Source organism: Rhipicephalus sanguineus, chromosome 6 (assembly GCF_013339695.2).
Source record: "Rhipicephalus sanguineus isolate Rsan-2018 chromosome 6, BIME_Rsan_1.4, whole genome shotgun sequence".
In the NCBI taxonomy this organism is placed as follows: domain Eukaryota; kingdom Metazoa; phylum Arthropoda; class Arachnida; order Ixodida; family Ixodidae; genus Rhipicephalus; species Rhipicephalus sanguineus.
In genome coordinates, this window is record NC_051181.1 from 177,420,234 (window position 1) to 177,424,102 (window position 3,869).

Genomic DNA, 3,869 nt, shown 5'->3' on the forward strand with positions numbered 1-3,869 from the left:
CGCCAGTGTAGTGTGCACGTACATACCTCACAGGAGTACGGCCACTAGCGTGGGTTCGGACTTAGCGAGCCACAGGGCCGCGTCTGCCGTCGCCTCGCGTGAACTAGCGCACCGCTGCACACGCACGTTCGAGCGCAAACAAGGCGCCGAGCGTAACGCGGCAAGTACACAGTACTGCTCTCGAAATCCGCAACACTTTATTGCCTGCGGCAGCTCCACAAAACGCAGTACAACGCCCGCTCCCAAAGGCGGCGGGAGAAGCAAAACAGGCTTAACCACGCCACGGGCGAAAGTACAACACAAAGGGTGCCGCTAGCACGTCTCCGCGGGCAAAAGGGCTCACGGCGACACGCCGCTGAGAGAAACGTTCCCTCGCGACTATGCTGCGTGCTCTCACGATCAGCGACCAAAACAGGGCCCGATCGCTCGAGCAAGGGCAAACTCCGCTCGCGTTGGCTTCGATAGATACGGTTTCGGCGTAGTAAGACCACGCGCGAATGCACCGCACCGCTCTTCAGCCTAGCGTTCGGAAAGGACAACGTAAGGTAAGCGCTCGCCGCTGGCGCAAGGCACCGTTGGCGAACTCCGTCCGAGCGAGCCCAAACAAAGGAGCCGACGGACAGGAAAGAAAAGACGTGCTCACCTTACGAGGTCCAGAGAGAGTCTGACTCCCCCGCCGCGCGCAACGTCTCGCGAGACGCGAGCACGCGAGACTCGAACGCGGCGCCACCGTCGCGATCCGGCGCCGGGGTGAGGGGGTTAACGTCACCCCCGCTCACCCAGCGCCGTAGGACGGCGGAGGAGGGGAGCGACATGATCGGACATGAGGATGGCAGAAATAGGCGAAAAACCCGCGCAATGGCGACGGCCTAGCCTCAATCCCCACAAGATACAACTGATGAAGCTTACAATGGAAACTACAATAAATAGCTTTTTCTTGTTCAACGAATGTTCTTTCCATAAAACATCTAGAAAAGCAACTCGTTCGCAGTTATGCTGCTGTTGAAAGTTTATGCCAGTAATGTGGAACACGATTGGTTGTTGCAATAATACCTCTGTGCTTCACCAGTTGATGTCTGCCTTTGTGCTGGTGCCTCTGATTAAGCTAAACCACCTTCACTAACCACAAACGTCGAGAAGTTGCAGACAAACCAAAACTCTCTACTAAGGAAATCCTGTAGTGGTTAACACTTGTGTTGTATCGTGCGACCCCTGGTGGCATGTGAAAACACCAGTGTGGTAAGGTCCCTGTACATGCCACTGGGTGGAGCTGGTCTTCCCCCATGTTGCAAAGGGGCAGGCCACCACTACATCATCAGCCTGTTTGCTGCCACCAACCCGGCGTGTCCATGCCAGTCATGTGACCTGTGTCTCACTGACCAATCGCCCTTCTTCCCCCTCCATAAAACCGCCTGCAAATAAACATGGGAGATCAGTCTCTCGTCAGTCTCGCCGAAGCTCAATCTACGATTCGTCACTCTACGCGCCCTCCCGTCGCTCGGCCTCTCCGTCGGCCTGCCACGCGGTTACGCCGCGCTCCTGCCCTACACAACAACTTCTCCCTCTTCTTGTCTGCGTAGGGTGCACTAGATGGCCTCGCCCTGGCACCCAGCGTGCCCGTGATGATCAACTGGCATGGCCAGCAGTGCCTGGAGCAGTTGTCCCGAGCGTTGGCTGGCGGATGCCGCCATGGCGCTCAACCTCAAGCTCAAGCTGCAGGCGCAGCTGACGGGTCCCGCGCTGGCCGCCATAACTCGCCTGGATGTGTCTGGGAACGCCTTGTCCGAGCTGCCTGGCTGCGTGTTTGCGTCCCTGCCATCGCTGCGCTTGCTGGCAGCTGGACAGAACAAACTAGCCACATTACCCGATGTGGTCTCCGCTCCACTACTCGAAGAACTGCAGCTGCAGGACAACCGGTTAGAGACAGTTCCGGGGACCCTGTTCCAGCTGCCGTCCCTTCATACACTTGACCTGTCCAACAACAAATTGCAGGTGTGTAACCGTCGGTCCGATGAAGTTTACTGCATTTTCTCGCGTATTACTCGCCCCCTGAATGTAACCCGCACTCCCAATTATAAACCATGAAAAAAACAAAATTACGCGCAGCTTCAACTGATAGAGTGGCATGCTGTAGAGATAGAGATAGGGACATTCTTTTTTGCTTGTACACTTTTCAGTTCTTCGTTTTGAAAAGTTCCATCAAAGTAAGTGTCACATTAACCACTGTCACGTGACATTTATGGAAGCCTGCAAGTGTAATGCTTTAATAACGATAATTGTTGGGTTTTAAGTCCTAAAACCGCGATATGATTATTAGAGATGTTGTAGTGGAGGGCTCTGGAAATTTCGACCACCTGGGGTTTTTTAACATGCGTCTAAATCTAAGTACACAGGCCTCTAGCATTTTGCCTCCATAGAAATGTGGCAGCTGCTGCTGGGGTTCAATTCTACGACCTTCCGGTTAGCAGTCAAGCACCGTAACTACAAGACCACCGCAGCGGGTAGTGTAAGGCTTTACAAACGCAGACAATCTAGGAAAGAAAATGTTCACATTAGAAGAACTACTGTCTGAAGGTGAAAGAAAGTTTTTGACGGCAGCATCACTCGTTAATGTGTGTGTTTGCGCGCCCCCAGGTGCTTCAGAGGAGCTGTGGGGAGCGCCCCGGTTACGAGATCTGACCTGTCCATGAACATGCTGTCGAGGCTACCCAGCGAGCCGGGAGGCAAGTCTGCTCCACAGGAGCCCGAACCAGCACCTGTTACTCCTCGTGCCCCATCGCCAACATGGCCGCTTGAACATCACTGCCTCTGGAGGCACGCATTGGAGGCAAGTGCTGTTTTCTTTGATAGAAAGGAACTAAACTGGTATGTGAAAAGTTTCATTGCAGTAAATTGCTCATAATCGGTTACGTTTTTACAGTGAAGCTGTAGCCTGTGACGTCATCGTCGTCGTCGTAGTAGTACTAGTAGTAGTAGTAGTAGTAGTAGTATTAGTAGTAGTAGTAGTAGTAGTAGTACAGTGGAACTTCGATTATACGTCCCCCGGTCCTGCGACGACCCGCGTTTTACGACGAATTGGCTTTGTCCCGGCAAAACCCCCATAGAAATAATGTATTAAAAACCTCAATTGTACGACGCAATTTTATGCCGGCCCCGCCTCGTACGACGCTTCGCTGGACTGTCCGAGAAAAAAAAAAGACCTACGATGACGCGGGCTGGCACGCAAACACACTGTGGCCGGGCGAAAAAAGTCGGGAAACCGAGGAACCGAGTTCGTATCCGCGCTGCCACCACAGGGCCTCTTCAATTTTTCGACATGCGGTCGGCCATAGCTAGCCAGAGCCAACGTTGGCCGGAGCCAGCCGGAGCCAGCCGGAGCGCATTCGTTTTGTCGCATTGCACTGCGCACTTCCGTTGTCGCCTTTTTTTTTTCTCTCTCTCTTCTTTTGGGTGGTTTTGTAGTGACCGTTGTGAGCAGATAACATGGCAGATAATTTCGACCTCGCTTTTTAGTATATGCGATAACTTTCACTAGATTTCGTGTCGTTATACCGGACGTGTTGAACGGCGATTGTTGAGCCAACGTTTGCGACAGCCGTGGGAACCGGAACTCGCCACTGTCTAGCTACCAGAGGGCTGGGGCGTTTTAGCCGCTCGCGATTGGTCGAAGCTTGCAAATCGAATAGGCCTACTGCCGTGCTGCCATTCAGCCATTCCTTCACGTGTTTGCCTCATCGGTTAGTTGTGCTGCGCCGCAGCTGCTGTGTCCACATGCAAAATTTTCTGTGTTCGGACATTGGTGTGCGAGGAAGCTTTCGAATTCTTGGTTGTGAGTGCTGCGTCTCGCAATGTCGCGGAACCGGAAACCA

General features: G+C 53.4%; 1 protein-coding gene across 1 annotated transcript; it reads left to right on the top strand.

Annotated features, from left to right (window-relative positions):
* The first annotated feature begins 1,635 nt into the window (after positions 1-1,635).
* LOC125758903 (uncharacterized) lies at positions 1,636-2,679 on the top strand. The gene is made up of 2 exons (XM_049416677.1): positions 1,636-1,992; positions 2,635-2,679. The coding sequence occupies exons 1-2, from the start codon at positions 1,636-1,638 to the stop codon at positions 2,677-2,679; spliced, it is 402 nt and encodes a 133-aa protein (XP_049272634.1).
* The last annotated feature ends 1,190 nt before the right edge of the window (positions 2,680-3,869 follow it).

Excerpts from the sequence above, each read along its gene's own strand:
- LOC125758903 (XM_049416677.1), top strand. The coding sequence starts at position 1,636 with ATGGCCAGCAGTGCCTGGAGCAGTTGTCCCGAGCGTTGGCTGGCGGAT. Across the intron at positions 1,993-2,634 it reads TGTCCAACAACAAATTGCAG|GTGCTTCAGAGGAGCTGTGG; the intron begins GTGTGTAACCGT and ends GCGCGCCCCCAG.